At 35.3% G+C, this 21,543-nt stretch overlaps 1 protein-coding gene and 1 long non-coding RNA gene across 6 annotated transcripts in view; both read left to right on the top strand.

Annotated features, from left to right (window-relative positions):
• mllt3 (MLLT3 super elongation complex subunit) overlaps nucleotides 1-14,455 on the top strand; it is a 104,820-nt gene extending 90,365 nt beyond the window's left edge. For 2 of the 4 annotated variants that reach the window (XM_087259334.1, XM_087259333.1), the window contains exons 8-13: nucleotides 3,171-3,243; nucleotides 3,429-3,567; nucleotides 4,143-4,242; nucleotides 6,993-7,058; nucleotides 9,413-9,484; nucleotides 9,833-10,112. In XM_087259334.1, the coding sequence (XP_087115460.1) occupies nucleotides 3,171-3,243; nucleotides 3,429-3,567; nucleotides 4,143-4,242; nucleotides 6,993-7,058; nucleotides 9,413-9,484; nucleotides 9,833-9,874 (492 nt within the window). In that variant the 3' untranslated portion in view covers nucleotides 9,875-10,112. 4 annotated transcript variants of the gene reach the window in all.
• Nucleotides 14,456-20,204: 5,749 nt separating this feature from the next.
• LOC147835946 (uncharacterized) overlaps nucleotides 20,205-21,543 on the top strand; it is a 35,185-nt gene continuing 33,846 nt past the window's right edge. The window contains exon 1 of one of the 2 annotated variants that reach the window (XR_015495483.1): nucleotides 20,205-20,353. This is a non-coding gene — a long non-coding RNA (uncharacterized LOC147835946). The remainder of the gene's footprint in view (nucleotides 20,354-21,543) is intronic. The other variant, XR_015495484.1, reaches the window with a different exon arrangement.

Genomic DNA, 21,543 nt, shown 5'->3' with positions numbered 1-21,543 from the left:
GATTGGAGAAGGCTTGTTCTTTATCCTCGTGCTGCAGATGGTCTGTTTAACTCACTGATCTGTTTTCTCACTGGAGAAATGTAAAGTCTGGCATGTAAATAGCAAATGTGCCAAGGTGCTACGAAATTGACTCTTACAGGGATTTGGAGATAAGACTCTGATTGGTTTAATGCATGTTATGCTCAAAGCACACCTATAACTCATTAAGACAATAAGCACAACGTCATGCGCCACGTTATAGAGTGTATTTTTCCATCCTTAAAGAAAAAGTGGATTCGGACTCTCCCTTAATGCATTTGCGCCACATGCTTTACATTTTCCGCCTAGAACACAAAAATAGTTTTTCCTTTCTTTCTTTTTTGTCTTTTTTTTGACATTCTTTTTATTTTTTATTTTGATTTATATGAAATCTTTTTCTTTTTCTTTCTTCTTTTTCTTTCTTTCTTTTTTTTATTTTCTGTCTTTTTTTCTTTTTTCTTTTAGCTTTATGGCTAAATTTTTAACTTTTTCATATATAAATAAAGAAATAATGTCAATTAAGTAGTTTAAGTAAGTTCAAGTAAGTATAGTTTTTTTTACCGTCTGTGTTTAATTTAATACAGTTTTTTTTTATTTTATTTATTTTATTTTCCATCCTTAAAGCAAAAGTGGATTCGGACTATCCCTTAATGCGTTTGCGCTACATGCTTTAGACTTTTCGCCTAGATCACTAAAATAGAGCCCTAAATCATTAATGATGATTCTTATAACTATGATTGTTGAAAGAATTAGTTCCTGTTTCTTAGTTTTCTGGAAAATGTCTATCAATGAAAGTAAACGCATGACATGGGTAGATTTGAGTGTTACAGTTTCAACAAAATATGAAGAAGTCCAACAGTTTTCAATAGCTATTGATCATTTTTGATTTAATATTCTTTCCGACTGATCACTAAAGACTGAAGTGATGATGATAAATTCAGCTTTTATTCACAATAAGGAATTATATAATAAACCACATTCAGTAAGAAAAGTCATTTTTAAACTGCTATATTCCTTCATTTCCCTTCGACTTATTTCCTTCATTCATCAGGGGTCGCCACAGTGGAATGAACCGTCAACTTATCCAGCATGTGTTTTACACAGTGGATGCCCTTCCAGCAAATATTTCCAAATTTTATAGTATTTTTATATTAAATAATTGCATCCTTCGAGAACAAAAAAATCTTTCATACTACTGTAGCACAGCTAAAGCATTTGTTTTGGACTTCTCATGGTACATATTGACTGTTTTATTGACATCATTTGGGTTGATGTTGTCTAATGTGCAAGTATGAATCTTTTCGGTGGCTGTTCTGGCTCTTAAAGCGCACAGACGTTTGGTGTGTGAGAGAGCTTTAGTGTGAACGTGGCCCTGGAGGGATCAGTGTGGTCATAAATCAGCCTTCATTAGGCCTGGTGAAGAGGGAGAGCTCTGATTTACAGTGAGGAAGTGACACTAAAGCCCCATCAAAGCCTCTGCTGAGGAACAGATGATCCTGAAAATGGCCTCACGAGGAACTACATTCACTTCTTTTTAGAGTCTGCTTTTAAACCTGTGTTACGAGGTGTCAAAAGGTATTTGTGCTCAATCACTTCTTGTGTGTGTGTGTGCGTGTGTGTGTGCTGTTTTAGCTTTAGAGTAGCTTTAGCTCTGTTCAAATAGTACTTTTAAAATATTTGAAAGGTTCAGATAACCACCATTTTTAAAATATATATTTTTAATGAATTTTTTCCATTGAAATCTTCAGTAGTCCATATAGAAACATCATTTCTGATGCTACAAACCCTGAGTTTTCTAGAAGTTGTTTTTGTAATGTACCCTTCTTTTCACAACATAAAAACACAACACATCTGAAAATTACGAAAGTGACCTGTTTTGCAAACTTTCTTTCTTTCTTTCTTTCTTTCTTTCTTTCTTTCTTTCTTTCTCTCTTTTTTTCTTCTTTTTTCTTGTCTTTCTTTTTTCCTCTTTTTTTCTTATTGTCTTTTTCTTTCTTTTTCTTTTGGTCTTTCTTTTTTTCTTGTCTTTCTTTTGTTATCTTTTTTTCTTTCTCTTTTTTCTGTCTTTTTTTCTTGTCTTTTTTCTTTCTTTCTTTTTATTTTGATTTATTATAGTTTTTCCTTTCTTTTTTGTCTTTTTTGTCATTCTTTTTATTTTTTATTTTGATTTATATGAAATCATTTTAATTTTCTTTCTTATTTTTCTTTCTTGATTTTTTTTCTCTCTTTCTTTCTTTTTCTTTTTTTTTCTTTTCTTTTTGTTCTCTTTTTTTCTTTTTTTTACTTTTAGCTTTATGGCATTTTTTTACTTAAATGCAGCAGTTCATACATAAATAAAGAAATATGTAAATTAAGATCTGTAAATTTGGGAATGTAGTTTTTTACTGTCTGTGTTTAATTTAATACAGTTTTATTTTATTCGTTTGTTTTATTTTAAGCTGTATCTGATTTATGGCATGAGGGTTTAGTTGTATGAAGTTGTACCTGTAATGTAATGTAATATATGTAAGTATATTTATACACACACACACACACACACACACACACACATTAGAATTAGAATATTAAGGGAGATATAAATAATTTTCTGTTTTGTTTGTATGTTGTGTTTTATTTGTATTGTTTTGTTACATTTACTTTTTAAACCTAAATATTATCTTGAATTGTATTATCAGTTATATTTAATTGTGTTTTTTATATTTAATTTATCAGTCATGTGGTGATTTAATTGATTGTTGGCTGATTGAATTCATGGTTCACACAATCACTGAATTCATTATCTTATTTGCAATCTAGGAGTGAATATGGTTTGCACTCTTTATTTATTACATAATACGTAATGTTTCTTTGTAAAACTCTAGAAGCCTAAGGTAGTTGCAGTGCGGATTTGCAGACTTCAAATATAATTTTTAGGACTTCAATCCCAAGTCATGAGCAAATGCAATAGTGTGCAAGGTTTTGCAATTGTTCACACAGAATATTTATATTTAGTAAAGTGTATAAAAAAAATTTTAAAAAAAAGAGGTGATTAGCATGTTCATTTTTATGCTCTCAAGATTTCTTAAGCACACAAAACCCAAAATGTTTCAATTATTATTATTATTTATTATTATTTTTAATGAGTTTGTACTTTTCCTTTTTTCTCTCCCCAGTCAGATCAGCCAAGTCCGGCCAGTTCCAGCTCCAGTTCCAGCTCCGGCTTTGGACGTGGACACAAACGCCAAGGTGACATTTCACAGATTTGACACATTTTAACCTGCTTGGAGGAAGCCTGACCTGTATTATTATTAAGCTATTATTATTATTATGCTATTATTATTAGCATAACTTAATATACACTACATACACACACTAAACATACAATAAAGTAAGAAATGTTTTTCCCCCTCTTCCTTATTCATATCCTATAGTGTTGGGCCCTTTGCGCTCAGTGATCCCAGATTTGCACTCGGATGAAAACGAAGAGGATTCAGAAGAGGACGATGATAATGACATGGACTCGGACTTAGAGCGACCAGTGCACACTCAAATGACACATCGGCACCGCAGGTAAATATCTACCCAAAAACATCACTTAGATTTTTTTTGATTTATACAGTTGAAGTCAAATGATTAGCCCTCCTGTGAATTTTTTATAATATTTCGCAAATGATTTTTAACAGAGCCAGGAAATGTTCACAGTATATCTGATATTTTTTAATTTTTAAAAACTATTTTAAGGTCAATATTATTAGCCCCCTTAAGCAATATTTTATTTTGATAGTCTACAGAACAAACCATCATTATATAATGACTTGCCTAATTACCCTAACCTTAACCTAGTTAAGCCTTTAAATGTCACTTTAAGCTGTATAAAATTGTCTTGGAAAATATTTAGTGAAATATTATTTACTGTCATGATAGCGAAGATAAAATAAATCAGTTATTAGAGATGAGTTATTAAAACTATTATGTCTAGTAATGTGTTGAAAAAATCTTTCTGTTAAACAGAAATTGGGGGGAAAATATACGGGGGGGCTAATAATTCCGGAGGGCGAATAACTCTGAGTTCAGCTGGATGTCCACGACTGCATATCATGCTGACGTGTGGATAATGAATGGTGAAAATGTCATGTGTTTTGCAGGGTGAGTTTAAGTGACGGCAGTGAGAGTGAAAACAGCTCTGGCTCGTCACCGCTACCCCATAATGATCCTCCGCCGTTGCTGAAAAACAGCAGTAACCAGGTGAGCTGCAGTCGCCTTCTGTCTCATTCAGTCCACAGGTGAGGATTTCCGTCGGCCGTTTATCAGCTCTCGTGCTTATCAAGAGAACCAGGTGGAAATTATATGTGGAAGAAAGGGAAATTGAACTGTCAGTGCATTACAGGTGCTTGACAGAATAAACGTGAGCTGAAGGAATAAGAAAGTCATTTTATATATACAGTTTTATCAGAATTAATAGCCCTCCTTTTATTTATTTATTTTTTTTTTTAAATATTTTCCAAATGATGTTTATCAGAGCAAGAAAATTTTCACAGTATGTCTGATTATATTTTTTCTTCTGGAGAAAGTCTTTTTTGTTTTGTTTCAGCTAGAATAAAAGCAGTTTTTAATTGTTTAAAAGACAGTTTAAGGTCAAAATTATTAGCCCCTTCAAGCTATATATTTTTCTACAGAACAAACCATCATTATACAATAATTTACCCTAACCAGCCTAGTTAACCTAATTAACCTAGTTAAGCCTTTAAATGTCACTTTAAGCTGTATAGAAGTGTCTTGAAAAATGTCTAGTGAAATATTATGTACTGTCATCATGGCAAAAATAAAATAAATCAGTTATTAGAAATGAGTTCTTAAAACTTTTGTGTTTAGAAATTTGTTGAAAAAAATCTTCTCTCTGTTAAACAGAAATTGGGGGGGAAATGAACGGGGGGCTAATAATTCTGACTTCAACTCTATATATATATTTTTTCTGTATATGTTGATAGTCCTGTAACGATAGTCAGTATATTGACTTAATGCGCAATATATGAAAATGAGGGCAGCTAATGTTGCTGCGATATATTGTCTATATTAAATAAAAAAATACATTAAGATGATGATGATGATTAGGCTACATAATGTAACAAGCTAAGTTTTTTGTCAAACGTGCTGCATTCTGCTTTCTGCGGAAGGCGGAGCTTATGCAGCATCTCCTCGCATGCTGCGCACACACGCACGCACACACACAGACACAGTGCGTGCAAGAGAGAGCGGATAGTGGAGGTGCAGAAGATAAGATGCAAACCCGCTGACTCGTGTTTAGAAACTACAGTCAGTTAGGATAAACAAGTCGCAAGTTATTGTATAACGATGGTTTGTTTTGTAGACTATCGAAAACAAATATAGCTTAAAGGGGCTAATAATTTTGACCTTAAAATAGTTTTAAAAGAAAATCAAAATTGTTTTTTTTTTTTCTAGCCGAAATAAAACAAATAAGACTTTCTCCAGAAGAAAAAATATGATCAGACATACCTGTACTGTCAAAACGTCTTTGCTCTGTTAAACATCATTTGGGAAATGTTTGAAAAAGAAAAGAAAATTCAAAAGGGGGCTAATAATTCTGACTTCAACTGTATATAAAACTAGTGTTCGAGAAATAACTTGAGTAATTCAGTTGTGATATGGAACTGTAGTGTAAGCAAGACCTGCCTACTTTAGCTATGCGATTGTCTGAAAATGATTCCACACCTTATGTTAATCGGCCAATAGTCCAGTAGTGTGTGCTAATGAATAGACCTTATTATAAAGTGTTAACATGTGACTCGCACTTATGCAACTAACACAGACTGATTGGGAAAATTTAGCCTGGTGTACATTTTTGAAAACCGAAAAATTTGTGCTTGCGCAAACATGTATACAGCGACGTCTGGTGGATTTACAAGAAATCTCACAAATAAGAAAGCGTGCCCCAGTAATGCATTTGAAATTGTCAAAATTGTACACTGCACCCTCTAGTGTATTTGTTGAAATAAAAACTGCAAGAAAATATTGTCTAGTGCAGTGTTTCTCAACCACGTTCCTAGAGCACCCCCCAACACTGCATGTTTTGGATGTCTCCTTAGTCTGTCACACCCATTACAGGTATTTCAGTCTCTGCTAATGAGCTGATGATCTGAATCAGATGTGTTTGGTTAAGGAGACCAGGAAAATGCGCAGAGCAGGTGGTTTTCCAGGAACGTGGCTGAGAAACACTGGTCTAGGGCGCATATTTGTCAGTTCTAGTCCTGGCCACATATCTCCTATAAGCCTGTCGCATGTAACTATTAAGGTCTTTATGTGTGAGCCGTTGATTAATATATTTGAACAAATTATAACTAGAATTGGCAAGGCGGCCATTTTGAACAATTTTCAATTTTGTGAGGAAAGTGAGGCAGCTCTGTGGGGGGAATAGTAACTTCATACACGTTTATAGACTTAATCAAATATGAGGACACACATTCATTCATTTACCTTCGGCTTAGTCCCTTATTTATCATGGGTCGCCACAGCAGAATAAATCGCCAACTATTTCACCATATTTTTAACACAGCGCATGCCCTTCCAGCCACAACCCAGTACTAAGAAGCACCCATACACTCTCACATTCTCCCACACATACACACACAGTACAGCCAATTTAGTTCATCCAATTCACTTATAGCGCATGTCTTTGGACTGTGGGGGAACCCATAGCACTCGGAGGAAACCCACGCGAACATGAGGAGAACATGCAAACTCCACACAGAAATACCAACTAGATCTGCCAGGACTCAAACCAGCGACCTTATTGCTGTGAGGCGACAGTGCTAACCACTAAGCCACCGTGCCACTGAAGTCAGACCTATCTAATAGTAATAGAATTCTGGTAGTTCTAGTGTTTTGTTGCAAAAAGTTAATCTCACTTAAATCTTGTGAATGTTGGTGTGTATATTATATGTGTATATTATATGCTTAAATTATGTTACATTTTGCAGATTGAAGTGAAGGGTCCTATAAAACAGGCGAAGATGGACAAAAATAAAAACATTGACTGTGACAAGGTAAGCAGATCTTTTATTTAATGTGCTATAATCCATAATTGTTGCATAATAAATACATATATTATACATATGTTATTTAATTTCAAAGCATATACTAATATTCTAATTTAACTCTTGTATTGCCTGGAAGTCAAACTTATACAGTAATTAAGGATGTCATGATCTGATTTTTTTTTGCCCTCGAGTCAGAGTCATTTGATTTTGAGTATCTACCGACACTGAAACCTGATCAGATACTTCTATATTGCATTAAAAAAAAAAAGAATAGCGAAGAAACAGATCCAGGATGTTTCTTATTTTTTTATTTAATTCACCTTATTTTAACATTTAAAAACTCTGTTAACAAACAAACAGAGCACTTATGTGAGGTAGCTTAAACAATCAAGTAATAAATAACATCAATTCTTCACTTTTGGACTTTTGTGCAGCAGCAATTATAAAAAAAAATCTAATATAAAATCAAATAGCACAGGCATTGCCACGTTTACATATCTCACAGTTTGCTATGACAGTGTTGTTGTCATCAACTTTATAATACCTTCAGATCACAGACATACTCTCACTTACTGCTTCAAGCTGCTTCCATATTCTACTTTGCTTGCATTTAACCAATAGTGATGTCATGCCGCACGCGTTGCTGTTTCTGTGTTTCAAAAATATTAGCCCCTTTAAGCTATATTTTTATTTGATAGTCTACAGAACAAACTATCGTTATACAATAACTTGCCTAATTACCCTAACCTGCCTAGTTAACCTAATAAACCTAGTTAAGCCTTTAAATGTCACTTTAAGCTGTATAGAAGTGCCTGGAAAAATATCTAGTCAAATATTATTTACTGTCATCATGGCAAAGATAAAACAAACCAGTTATTAGAAATGAGTAATTAAAACTATTATGTTTAGAAATATAAAAAAAATCTTCACTTTGTTAAACAGAAATTGAGGAAACAATAAACAGGGGGGCTAATAGTTTTGACTTCATGTGTGTTTGTATCTATATATATATTCTCATTATTTTTAACACATTAATAGTTATGCGGTGGCACAGAGTTAGACCTCTTTCTTGACTTCTCATAGAAACAGCAGTGTGTGCGGCATGACATGACTTTCTTGCTATTGGTTAAATACTGGCAAAGTAGTACAGGGAAGCAGCTTAAAGTGGAAAGCATGAGTATGTGGTAAAGTCTAGGTAGCATACAGCTGCAGATACGCACATTAATATAGCAGAATTTTTGTGACACTGCAGAACAGTAACTAATATTTTTTATGTAATCTGACGGTTGGGTTTAGCGTTAGGGTAGGAGTTAAAAATAACATTTATAGGGTAATTTAATAAATAACATTAAAAAAACTCAGTACAACTACTGTTTTTACATTACTGTGACCGTTGTGTTTAGGGTTCGAGTAGGGGAAGACGTTAATAAAATACAATTAATGCGAAATGTAATATATAGTATATCTTGTTAATTTCCGGTCGCAACTGTGTCTTATCTAGCAACAACTCGAGTATGTCTGTGGTTTGGAGGTATTATATAGTTCATGACGACAACATTGCCATAGCAAACTGTGAGATATGTAAACTTGGGACTGCAAGGAGGTGAAGAGTTTGTTATTTATTACTTGATTGTTGAAGCTACCTCACAGAAGTGCTCCATTTGTTTGTTAACACAATTGTTGAATGTTAAAATAAGGTGAATTACATAAAAAATAAGGAATGTCCTGGATCTGTTTCTTCACTCTTCTTTATTCTATCATGACATCCCTAGTCTAAACCCAAATGGATGATGCTAAAGGTGTAAATGGGATCTGTAAGGTTTTAAGCCTTTCTACCTTCTTAAGATAGTCAAAACATATTTAAATGTACATAAAGTAAGGAATACTTATCATTGAAAATTGATCATTGAAATATTAGAAAATAATGTTTGATTTATACAACTTCTTTTTAATTTGGACACCTTTTCTAGATTCCACCCCTGACAGCAAAAGCTCACGTTCATTATTGTTAAAGTTCATTTGTTCTGGTGCCATATATGGAGCTGGTTTGGGTGTGTATTATGCAAATTAATAACCTCATGTATGTGGGCGTTCATTTATAAGACTCCAAAAATACGCAATCACTAGTAAATACGACCCAATGTTTTTGCCTGCACTGTCTCACCATAAATAAGTAAATGTTTAAATGTAAAAAGTACGTTTATTGTTTGCTTTAAACAATTCTGAAACCGTTTCAGTCCAATAAGCAAAAAAATGTGCAGCACAACAGTTTGATTCATGCCACATTGTGTAAAAGCGTGATTGATCTGAAACATGTCTCCTTTTTTTTTTCTTGATTAATGTAAGATCTTTTTCCCCAGGCGTACTTGGATGAGCTGGTGGAGCTTCACAGAAGACTAATGGCACTGAGGGAAAGGCACATATTACAGCAGGTAATAAATGAAGAGCGTGTGCTGTCAGAAATCAGCTTTTTCCCGAATCACTCACATCTCTGCACACGAGACTGTATTTCTACAGCTCGAAATGACCTTTATGAGGCAACATGAGACTTAAATTTAAGGATCACAGAAAGCTTTACCAGAAAGGGAAGACACCTGTAAAGTTTAACTGTATTACCCACAGCATTAACATGTCATTGATGGTCTGGCTGTTATAAATCATGCTGGTAACTGTAGGTTTTGTCTTGCCAAATAAACTCTTTGTGGCGCGTAATTCCTGCTCTTTGAGGGTTGTTTGCTTTGACACAATGGAGAGTAATTCTGTGCTGCTTTCGTTCCAAGATTTTTGCCGTGCCCTTCTGTTGCAAAGCCTGTGGTGGTTGAAGTCTGGAAAACATCCCGAATGAAGTCCAAACAGTGCAAACGTACATCTTAATCAAGCTAATCCTGCAGCATTTTGAGAAATAATCATCCTCCTCCGCAACAAGATACGACGTTGATTAACTTGCATGATTACCGATTGATGCAACCTGGAAAATTTGTTGATGTCATTGGCAAGCTTTATTTCATTGTGCTGCCGCAATAGTTTTGTAGGGAAAATAAATGTTATATCTACATCTACTCATGTGTTTTTTATAGATTTAAATTTTAAAATGTGTTTGTGTGTGTGTGCGTGCATATGTATACTCACCGGTCACTTTATTAGGTACACCTTACTGGTTATTTGAGTTACTGCTTCCTTTCTATCAGCTCGAACCAGTCTGGCCATTCTCCTCTGCCCTCTGGCATCAACAAGGCATTTACGCCCACAATACACACTGGATATTTTCTCTCTTTCAGGCCATTCTCTGTAAACCCTAGAAATGGTTGTGTGTGAAAATCTCAGTAGATCAGCAGTTTCTGAAATACTCAGATCAGTCCGTCTGGCACCAACAACCATGCCACGTTCAAACTTCCTTAAATCCCCTTTCTTCTCCATTCTGATGCTCTGTTTCTGATGCTCGGTTTGGACTTCAACAGATCGTCTTGACCATGTCTACATGCCTAAATGCATTGAGTTGCTGCCATCTGATTGGCCGATTAGAAATTTGCGTTTAAGAGCAGTTGGACAGGTGTACCTAATAAAGTGGCCAGTGAGTGTATATTTGTTTGTATGCAAATGGTCAGTTTTAGTGTGTGGATAACTGAAATATATAAAAATATTAAATAAACATAGATGTTAATTTTTTTATTTAAAAAATCACATATTAACTTACTTTAATATACTATAATTGTTTATATATCAAATCATTTTCTGTATCTGGAAAACAAATATTATATTTATGTTAATAGGTAACATTTTTATTTATTGTAAGCATTTATTTACAATATTTTGTTTTTATCCTTGGAAAATATTTAACATTGGGGTAAAATAGATCAAATCAAATAGATGCACAAATTGACTTATTTTAACGTAATTGCATTTATTTCATATTATATAATATATATATTTAATCAATTTAATAAGCATTATAGGTAACATATTCAAGTTAATGTATAACTTAGGGCGATGCAGTGGCGCAGTAGGCAGTGCTGTTGCCTCACAGCAAGAAGGTCGCTGGTTCGAGCCTCGGCTGGATCAGCTGACATTTCTGTGTGGAGTTTGCATGTTCTCCCTGTGTTCGTGTGGGATTTGTCCGGGTGCTCTGGTTTCCCCCACAGTCCAAAGACATGCGGTACAGGTGAATTGGGTAGACTAAATTGTTCGTAGTGTATGAGTGTGTTTGGATGTTTCAAAGAGATGGGTTGCGGCTGGAAGGACATCCGCTGCGTAAAAAAACATGCTGGATAAGTTGGCTGTTCATTCCGCTGTGTCGACCACGGATTAATAAAGGGACTAAGCTGAGAAAAAAATTAATGTATAACCTATATTTAATATATATTTTAACATTTTTGTCAGAGTAGATTATATGACCCACAAATTTTACAGTAGACTTGCTGTTTTCTTAAACTTCCTAAATTAAACAATTGCAGAACGTCCATGTTTTTTCTTCTTTTTGTCCAGGCTACAGGCTCTGGAACAGCTGACTTCTATCTTCAGTGTCATAACAGGCCTCTGGGTCTCTGTGTGTTTCTGGCTCGCATTCAGGAGAAATGGAAGAAATTCTTTCCATATGCGACTTTTGCTTTGTAGTGTGAAACGGATCAGGTTTGGGTCCCATTACTGGCCGGTTTAATCCATGTACCCATTCTAAAACCCCCCCTCGTTCTGTAATCACCAGTTCAATCCCATCTGAACGCACAGGACTGGAACCAATAACCGGCTGGTTTGGTGAAGCAGCTTCCTCATTACGATCAGACCCGACACATCATGCGAGTAGTGCGAGTCAATAGTGCTTTGTGTAAGATTCAGAATGCCCACTGAGAAGGGATGCTTCTGAATGGGTCATTCTGATCCTAAAACTGCAGAGTAACTATATTGAAGTAGATTTTCTGAGGAAAAATGAGTCATGTTCACACTAAAACTGCATGATCCTGGAGATCTCTTTTATTATTATTTTTTTTATATAGAGATCCCAGTTCTGAATAGATCATTAAAATCAAAACAGCCAACAACTGTTTACTGGATTATTTGAATAATGGCTTTTGTCAGCATTTTTGAATGAATCTCTTGGGCAAATGATTCAGTACCTCATTTAAGACTTTACTTGATTAATTACTAGATGAATCATTGATTGTAATGAAATCACGTGAATGAAAGATTTTTTGACTCCTAAAAAACTTCACTTGCTTCATACTTAATAAATCTCCATTTTTTAAATGAATTTCTGGAGCAATTGATTCAGTAAGTCATTTAAGACTTCACTTGGTTCATGACTAGATAAATGAACCAATAAAATAAATACTGATTTGTCTATTTATGAAGACTTCACTTGTTTCATTAGTGGATGAATCATTGCTTTTAAATGAATCATGTGAATAAATGATTCACTGACTCTCTTAAAAAACGTAACTTGCTTCATATTTGACAAATCAGCATTTTTGAATGAATCTCTGGAACAAATGATTCAGTAACTCATTCGTCATCAAGACTTCACTTGGTTCATGACTTGATTAAGCATTGCCTTTTAAATGAATCGTGTGAATGAATAATTTACTGACTCTTAAAAAAACTCACTTGTTTAATATTTGATGAATTAGTATTTTTGAATGAATTTATGGAACAAATGATTCAGTAACTCATATGGGACTTCACCTGGTTCATTACTAGATGAATCATTGCTTTTAAATTAATCGTGTGAACTCTTAAAAAAAAAACGCTCACTTGTTTCATTAATAAAGCAGCATTTTTTTTATGAATCTGTAGGGCAAATGATTCAGTACCTAATTTAGGGTTTTACTTGATTCATTGCTAGATTGATCATTGCTTTTAAATGAATGATTCACAAGCTCTTTAAAATACTTGTTTCATACTTAAATCATTATTTTGAATGAATCTTCAGCAAATGATTCAGTAACTCATATAAGACTTGACTTGGTTCATTACTAGATTAATCATTGCTTTAAAATGAATCATGTGAATGAATGAATCACTGACTTAAAAAACCTCACTTGTTTCATACCAGATATATAAGCATTATTTTGAATGAATCTTTTAAACAAATGATTCAGTGCAAACAATTCAATGACTCCCATAAAGACATCACTTGCTTTATTACATGATGAATCGGTGCTTTTAAGTAATTCTTCTGAACAAATGATTAAATGACTTCTTGTTTCATACTTGTTTTTATAAGCATTTTGGACAATCTCTTGAACCAGTAAATCAGTTATTCGCTTATGAAGATGTTACATGGCTTTTTCACTGAATGAATCAGGGTTTTAACTGAATCTGTTTCAGTTTCAGTCTCTTTTCTGCTGTGATTGTAGATTTAAAATATTTAATAAAGAAATGAAGTGAATGTTTGAATCATTAATTTTCCTTAGACTTAGTCCCTTATCAGTGGTCACCACAGTGGAATGAACCGCCAACTATTCCAGCATATGTTTTACGCAGCGGATGCCCTTCCAGCCACAACCCAGTATTGGGAAACAATGTTTGAATCAAAAGCAGCTGAATTTAAGCAAGAGTAATCACATGTTCTGTCTTTTTCTTGCAGATTGTAAACCTCATTGAAGAAACAGGACACTTTCACATCACAAACACAACCTTTGACTTTGACCTTTGCTCTCTGGACAAAACCACAGTTCGGAAGCTGCAAAGCTACCTGGAGACTACCGGATCGTCTTGAAAACTCGTGCAGCTGGCTGCCACCAGGAGGGAAATCACCTCCTTTTTGCCCTCCTTTAGTTTTTTTGTTCCTCCTAAAGAGAAACTCATAAGGCAATGGAAAGGATCCGCTTTCATTCCAGAGCTCCTCTCATCTCTTGAATCGCCTCAGAAGTTGACAACATTTATTCCAGGAGTCTGGAGAGTTTCACCTAAAAAGCCTTGATAATCCGACATTGCCAAAAAAATACTCCAAAACAACATACATTTGTGTATATTGTTACTTGCGTATGAATGTTTGATAGGTTCTTTTGCGATGAATGAATGCATGTTTCAACACTGCCTTACCACACTGTCTATTTATTGAGTATGAGTTTCAAGTGTGTGTGTGTGTAAGTGCAAATGATAATTAAACTTGTGCAAGCACTTGGGAACATCCTCATCTCATTGACAATGGAACATGATTTTCTTTCACGGTTTTTATTGACCATAAGCAACGTTTGTCATGTTGTGCATTAACGGTTTTAGATTTTGCTGGCTGGAAGAAGACTTTTAGCTCTACAATGAAAACTGCTACATAATACTAAACAATACAATGTTGCCCTTTTAAAGAGGTAGTTTTAATTCTGCGATCATTTACTCACCCTCCACTTGTTATGAGCCTGTTTGAGATCTGTTGAACACTAAAGAATGTTGGGAATAAAAGAGTCATTGACTTTCATAGTATTTTTTGTTCTTTTTATAGATGTAAATCGCTGTTTTTTCCCAACATACTTCAAAATATCTTGATTTGTGTTCAACAGAAAGAAAAATCTATAATGGTTTAGAACCACTTGAGTGTGGGGAAATTGGTATTTTTGGGTTTACTTGCCCTGTTATTTTGGATCAAAATGGAAAATGTTGTTCTGCACTCACCCCTTTAGCATTCCAAATACAAATGAAGATATTTTATAGAAAGCTGAGAGATTGCTGAACCTCCATTAAAAGTTTATTCACCCAAAACCTAAAAAAAATCAAAAGAGATCCTAAAAATTCCATGTTAATTAGTTGGTTTAACCCAGTGGTCTCAAACTCAGTTCCTGAAGGGCCACGACTCTGCAAACTTTAGCTCCAACCATCTCCAACTTCCCCCTGCTTAAGAGTCTTTCGTAGACTTGAACACCTTAATTATTTGGATCAGCTGTGTTTGATTAGTGTTGGAGGAAAACTGTGCATAGCTGCGACCCTCCAGGAACCCAGTTTAAGACATATGGTTTAACCAAAGTCTTCTGAAGAGATTTTTGTTCACATACTGTAATTAACATTGATCAGCAAAAAGGAGCTCAAGAACACACTCTTGATGAATGAGAATAAATCTCATTGGTTCTTGTGGAATAATAAACCTGTCACAGGAACTCAAGATTGAAGTTTTCAATGATCAAGTAAGCATGCATAAGCTTCTGTTGGCAAATGCAAATGCTGTAAACATGACAATCACTGTTGATCTGTAGTTTAAAAGCATCTTGGATTAAACCACTCAGTTCATATGGGTTTTTGTTTGCTCTCTTAAAGGAACACTCCACTTTTTCTGAAAATACTGTCATTTTCAAGTCACCTACAGTTAAACATTTGAGTTTTGAATTCATTTAGCCTATCTGTGGGACTGTCGTAGGCACTTTTAGCTTAGCATAAACCACTGAATTGGATTAATTTGATCAAATTAATTAAACCCTTTTTTATTTCGAGTGAGATGCTAATGGTCTAATCCAACTCAATGATTTATGCTAAGCTAAGCTAACAATGCTTCTCCCAGATCTAGAGATCGGCTGAATAAGTTTAACACTCGTAAATCTCAACTGTTTAACTGTGGGGAGTTGTAAAATAAGCCTATTTCCAAAATAAGTGGAGTGTTCCTTTTAAAAGTCTTTTGAAGCATCACATTTACAATGAAGAGTTCGAAATCTGTCCGATTCTATTACAAATATCTTTCTTTCTTTCTTTTTTTTAAAGAGGAGAGTGAAATGGGTTTGTAATCATATGGGTGAGTGTGAAGTGACAGAAATATAATTTTGGGGTGAACATACTAATAAATAATAATACTAATATCCTTTTCATTGTACTATTTGAATGAAGGCAGGATCTTGCGCAAGTCCGGTGACGCCTATCCCAAATGTTTCTTAAAGTTGTTTCAGTGGCAAGGTGTATTGTTGAATGTTATTTATTGTTTTTTTTGGGGGGGGGGTAGCACATGTTCCCGAGGCTGTTCATTGGTTATTCTCTAAACCAGTGGGAAAAGAAGCCGAGTCTTAATGGTAGCTTGGGAGTTCTTTCCTAAACTGAGGAAATCAAGAAGTAATCAGAGTTTACTTTTTGGTTTTGTTCTATGACTTTCTTTTCGGTTGATTAGATTATTTGATAGAGGCCTATTTGAGCTCTGCTTTATGCAAAAACAGCTTTGTTCACTTTTCATTACTTTATAATGTTGAATCAAATGAGCCAGCCAGAAATGTAGATATTTTTAAGAGACCGTGGTGATGGATGGAGGTTCAAATATGCATATTTGGTACTGTGTGAAGTCTATTGATTTATAAGATGGTGAAAAAAAGACAATGGATTTGTTTAAATGTTCTTAACTAAATGAAAATCATGCCTTGTACACTTTGTTTATTTCCCAGATTCATTTTCTCAGCCTAAAGAGCTTTTAATTGAGATATCATTATATAATGTTTATATGTGTGTATAAACTTTATATGTGATTAAGGGATTATCTTTCCTTTTTTGGAAGGCATTGACCTGCTTTAATTTGATTCTAATATAAAGTCAAAAATTAGGTGCTGTCGATGTATAATTACTGAGCTGTAAATGTTTTATTAGATACATTTTTTTAATTTGGATTTATTTTTTTATTGTTTTTACTCAGGAATATCCAATTAATATACAAGAATACAGAATATGCACTAACCAGCCACTTTATTAGGTACACCTGTCCAACTGCTCGTTAACGCAAATTGCTAATCAGCCATTCACATGGCAGCAACTCGATGCATTTAGCTTTGTCAGCAGCTAGCTCTCTGCAACTCTCACATGGTCGCCCACTGAAGCTAAGCATGCAGGACATGTACCGGTCAGTACCTGGATGGGAGACCAGATGGGAAAGCTACGTAGGTTGTTACCAGAAGTGGTGTTAGTGAGGCCAGCAGGGGGCGCCCAACCTTCGGCCTGTGTGGGTCCTAATGCCTCAGTATAGTGATGGGGACTCTATACTGCTCAGTGAGCGCTGTCTTTCGGATGTGACGTTAAACTGAGGTCCTGACTCTCTGTGGTCATTAAAAATGAAAAAAAAAGTCCTTTGAAAAAGAGTAGGGGTTTAACCCCGGCATCCTGGCCAAATCGGCCCACTGGCCTCTGTCCATCATGGCCTCCTAACCCTCCCTATATCATAACTGGCTTTATCACTCTGTCTCCTCTCCACCAATCAGCTGGTGTGTGGTGTGCGGTCTGGCGCAAAATGGCTGCCATCGCATCATCCAGGTGGATGCTACACACTGGTGGTGGATGAGTTTTCCCCCTTTGTGAAAAGCGCAGTATAAATGTAAGGAATTTTATTATTATTTAGGCATGTAGACATGGTCAATACGATCTGCTGCAGTTCAAAGCGAGCATCAGAATGGGGAAGAAAGATGAATTACGTGACTTTGAACTTGTCATGGTTGTTGAAGCAAGATGGGCTGGACTGAGTATCTCAGAAACTACTGATCTACTGGGATTTTCATGCATAACCATATTGTTTACAGAGAATGGTCTGAAAAAGAGAAAATATCCAGTGAGCGGCAGTTCAGTGGGCGCAGATGCCTTGATGATGCCAGAGGTCAGAGGAGAATGGCCAGACTGGTTCCAGCTGATAGAAAGGCAACAGTAACTCAAATAACCACTCCTTATAACTGAGGTATGCAGAATAGCATCTCTAAATACTCAACACATCCAATCTTGAGGCAGATGGGCTACAGCACAGAGTGCTAATCCTGTAAGCTAAGAATAGCAGTTTACAGTGATGCTACAGTTCACACATGCTTAAATTGGAAACCAAAATTGGACAATAGCAGATTAGAAAAACATTGTCTGGTCTGATGAGTTTTGATTTCTGCTGTGACATTAAGATGATAGGGTCAGAATTTGGCGTCAACAACTTACAAGCATGAATCCATCCTGTCTTGTATCGACGGTTCAGGCTGGTGGTGGTGGTGTAATGGTGCAGGGAATATTTCCTTGCCGTACTTTGGGCCATTCATACCAGTTGAGCGTCGTGTCAATGCCACAGCCTACCTGAGTATTGTTGCTGACCATGTCCATCCATTTATGACCACAGTGTACCTTCTGATGGCTACTTCCAGCAGAATAAAGCGCCATATAATAGTCATGAATTGCCATGAATGATCTCAGACTGATTTCTTGAACATGACAATACATTCACTGTACTCAAATGGCTTCCAGTAACCAGAACTCAGTCCAATAGAACACCTTTGGGATGTGGTGGAATGGGAGATTCACATCATGGATGTGCAGCGGACAAATCTCCAGTAATTGTGTGATGCTATCATGTCAATATGGACCAAAATCTCTGAGGGATATTTCCAGTACCTTGTTGAATCTATGCCACGAAGGATTAAGGTAGTTCTGAAGGCAAAAGCGGGTCCAAAGTGATACTAGTAAGGTGTACCTAATAAAGTGGCCGGTTATATAATTATTTTATAAAGTAAATCGAACACTTCAGGCATTAAAACGCAGAGTTTTTTTTTTAACTTAACTGAAAGTTGATCATTTGTGTGGAAATCTTGTGAGCAGTTTAAAGGCTTCATCACAGTTTTCATTTCCCCCCTTCTGTTTTTAATATAAATTTGAATCAATGGCTTATATACAATTGCCATATCTTTAACATGTTGTCATCTTTGGTGTTTGTTCAGTCTTGGCAGTGTCAACTAGACCATTTAAAACTGCATAAAAAGCAACTACATATGTGGAAAAGTTCATGAAAGTGGTTTATTAATACGCTCTCCAGCCTTAGGTCGAATCAGTCTTTCTCATTGTGATGACAGGAACATGTTGGTGTGCTTTTGCAATAGTTAATGTGGGTGGTCTAGCCATGAAATGGGAAGGCACTTTTAAACGTTGCTATTTTCTAAAGTAGAGGGATGCCAGCCATATACTGTAGCCTTTTGATGCAAAAGGAGGCGATCTGTCATTATTGTTATTGTGCAATGGATTATGGGTATTTGCACAATAGAATTCTGTTGATGCAAGGTGCAGCCTTCAAAAGGCAAATAAGGTGAAGACGCTTCAGCAGGGTTCAACAGTAAGTGCAGATAAAGTAGTTTTGATACTGGCCATGCAAATGTTTTAACTGGTATAGCTTATTCAAATTTAGCAGTTACTTTAAATGTATCTGGAAAGTAATTACAAAGTTGTAAAAAATTGTGTTACCACGATAAATAAATAAGTGAAATATGCTAAAACATAGGCTACTCCCTCATGAAAAAAATAGTAATTTTAGGTATATATTATAATGCTTTCGAAACCATTTGCTAATAAATTATTAAATTAATTTAATAAAAACATTATACAAATACTGTACTAGGCTTTGTCTGTAAAAGTTAGGTCTAAGTAAATACTGCAAATATGTTTTCTACTACTACAGCGTATATTATACTACAATACACAGAGATCTGCAGAGTGAATGGCAACATCATCAGCCTGAAGTATCAAGACATGTGCTGCCCATTACATTACAAATCCCAGGAGAGGGCAAATTCTTCAGCAGGATAGCATTCCTTCTCATACTTCAGCATCCACATAAAAATTCCTTGAAAGCAAAGAAGGTCAAGGTGCTCCAGGATTGGCCAGCCCAGTCACCAGAGATGAACATTATTAAGCATGTCTGGGGTAAGATGAAGGAGGCATTGTAGATGAATTCACAGAATCTTGATGAACTCTAAAAAGTCTGCAAGAATGCTTTCTTTGCCATTTCAGATGACTTTATTAATAAGTTATTTGAGTCATGGCAGAGATGTATGGATGCAGTCATCCAAGCTCATGGGAGTCATACACAATATTAATACTTTTTACATGAAAGTGACTTTTTTAAGCAAAGTCAGATCTTACTGTCCTAATTAAACAATTTTAAAAAATCATGGCATGAGCATATTTTATTTTGGTCAAATAAGCGTAATCTGGATGATGTTGCCTTTCATATAAGCCACTTCTGATAACAAATCCTCAGCTATAGAAGTTAAGTTATTATTTGCTGTTCCAACTTGAATAGGCGACAGGTCTTTTGTCTGGTAGTTTACTACGGAAAAAAAACAAAACATTTGTTTCATGGGACTAAATTGACAATTGTTAAGATAAATTCATAAACACTTTCTCATGAATTACAATAATACAGAAGATAGCCATAACGGTACACGTTTTTTTTTTTTTTTTTTTTGACGCACAAGGTCCTCAACTAAACGCGACACCATCGCACCTGTCCTGCATCACTTATCAGCGGGTGTGCTTCCTGCTAAGTGTGGCTATGACCATGCAAAAAAGAAAAAGAATTTAAGTAGCCTACTTTTCCAACAATATCCATGGCTATGAAGGTAAGTTTAGTTTTAAAAAGTAACGCCTTATGTTGTCTAAGCTGTCAGATAGGGTTAACTAGCTTGTCGCTAATTTGTTTACATAAAGTTTGGGCTGCATACTTGACACAAACATTATTGGGTGCTGTTATTATCGTGGATTAAATCCTTGCGTCTGTTTCTGACGCGTATTCTAAAGTTACTAACTTATTCTCAACGCTGAAATAAATATGTTTTTATCTCCTTTTATTTGAATAACATTACCTTAATACGAGCTCTGTTTAACTGACTGTATTCTGATCATGAACTAAGTATTACACTACTGATGCTTTAAAAGCCTCAGCATAAGTTTTTAGGTGACTTATTAAATTTATTATAGATTATTTCTATGAAAAAAATCCAATTAATTAAATTAAATTTGTGACCATTAGCAAAGTATATATTCTGTATATGTAGTGTATACTGGATGCATGTGGTGGTTTCCCAACTCAGTCCTTGAGGCCCTGTCCTGCAGAGTTTATCTCCAACTTGCCTCAGCTTACAAGTTTGTAGTATGCCTGTAAGACCCTGCTTAGCTGGTTTAAGTGTGTTTAATTGATCCTTCACAAGGCCCTGTGCCACTTCTCGCTGTCCAACAAGTTTTCAGTTAGGGTTGGGTGATGTCGACCAATTTGGCATCATATAATGTCTAATGTGAAACATCACAATGGATGACGGCATCTTTGTCGTAGGCTGCGATGAATTAATTATTTATGAATAATAATTAAATTACTAACAAATTAATTATTAGTATCCTACCGTTTCAACTACCTGACCAGCATGGTCTTTGTTTTTTCCATAACCAAATCATAAACGCATAAAGAGAAGTTAAACACAAATTACCACCTGTCAATCAATTTTTCCGTGGGTTTCTGGCATGAATGGGATGAGTGATCTGTGTCGTTATAATGGCGTCAACAACAAACTTGGTTGGTAAAAAAGGTGCACAACCAACAGTATCTGAGGTTTTCACTAAAATTATTAAGTACAATCAGGCCCGAATTAAGAATTCAGAGGCCCCTGGGCACATTGTCTTGTAGGGCCCCCTACCTGGCCGCACCCAAATAGTTTAATTAAAAAATAAGATTAATATAATATTTTTGAATAGAATTAATCCGTAATGTACTGCCCATATTTTTGAATACATTATATATATTTGTAGTCTACACAAG

Source organism: Danio rerio, chromosome 7 (genome assembly GCF_052040795.2).
Source record: "Danio rerio strain M-AB ecotype USA chromosome 7, GRCz13ab, whole genome shotgun sequence".
NCBI lineage: Eukaryota > Metazoa > Chordata > Actinopteri > Cypriniformes > Danionidae > Danio > Danio rerio.
Note: the sequence above shows the minus strand (reverse complement) of the source record. Positions and strands in the feature narration are given on the sequence as shown.